General features: G+C 59.5%; 1 protein-coding gene across 1 annotated transcript in view; it reads left to right on the top strand.

Moving 5' to 3' along the window:
- CRYBB3 (crystallin, beta B3) overlaps window positions 1-618 on the top strand; it is a 20424-nt gene extending 19806 nt beyond the window's left edge. Inside the window, exon 5 of the mRNA XM_011975362.1 lies at window positions 369-618. Within this exon, the coding sequence (XP_011830752.1) occupies window positions 369-618 (250 nt within the window). The remainder of the gene's footprint in view (window positions 1-368) is intronic.
- The last annotated feature ends 207 nt before the right edge of the window (window positions 619-825 follow it).

Here is an 825-nt window from a genome sequence, read left to right as displayed (position 1 = left end):
ATCAGGATTGTGATTGGGATGCACAAGGGGCTCTGGGAGTCCCAGTGAGGTACTCGATTCAGCCTGCAGGAGTCTGGAGACATCTAAATTGAGCTGTAAGGGATGCAAGTGGAAAAAAGGGGGAAGGAGAAGGATGAGGTGAGGAAGAACGTTCCAGGCAGAAGGAATCATGCATACAAAGCCCCCCCTCCCCGCCCCCACACACACAGCAGGTTCTGGGAAAGTAGAATAAGAGAGGCTGCCGTGTCGAGTGGTGAATGGGATGTTGAGAGATAAGACTCGAGATGCCAATTTGGGAAGGGTCCTGTGAGCAGGGTAAGGAGTTTGGATTCGTCCCAAGGGCTCTGGGGAGCTTAGGGGGAATGTAGGCAGGCAGTGCACGGTCAGATGCTGGCTGGAGGCAGGGTGACTGGAAGCAGACCGTCCACATCTCAACCTTGGTCTCCCGGCAGGTGGGTTGGCTATGAGTTTCCCGGCTACCGTGGGCGCCAGTACGTGTTTGAGCGGGGCGAGTACCGCCACTGGAATGAGTGGAACGCCAGCCAGCCGCAGCTGCAGTCTGTGCGCCGCATCCGCGACCAGAAGTGGCACAAGCGGGGCTGCTTCCTCAGCAGCTGAAAGGCACCCAGACCTCAAAGACCCAGACCCACGCTGCGGGGGCTGCAAGGGCAAGAAGAGGAGGCTCCAGGGCTGGGGCGAGGGCCGACCTGTCCACCCTTCCCTGGAATCTCCTCAATAAAGCCTGGGGTTGGTCCCCCGCCTGCCATGTTCCTCGGCATCACTTCCTGAGGGAGCCAGGCCTGGGGCAGGACCTGTGGGAGAGGC

This window comes from Mandrillus leucophaeus, unplaced genomic scaffold, assembly GCF_000951045.1.
Source record: "Mandrillus leucophaeus isolate KB7577 unplaced genomic scaffold, Mleu.le_1.0 Scaffold154, whole genome shotgun sequence".
NCBI classification, from domain to species: domain Eukaryota; kingdom Metazoa; phylum Chordata; class Mammalia; order Primates; family Cercopithecidae; genus Mandrillus; species Mandrillus leucophaeus.
Note: the sequence above shows the minus strand (reverse complement) of the source record. Positions and strands in the feature narration are given on the sequence as shown.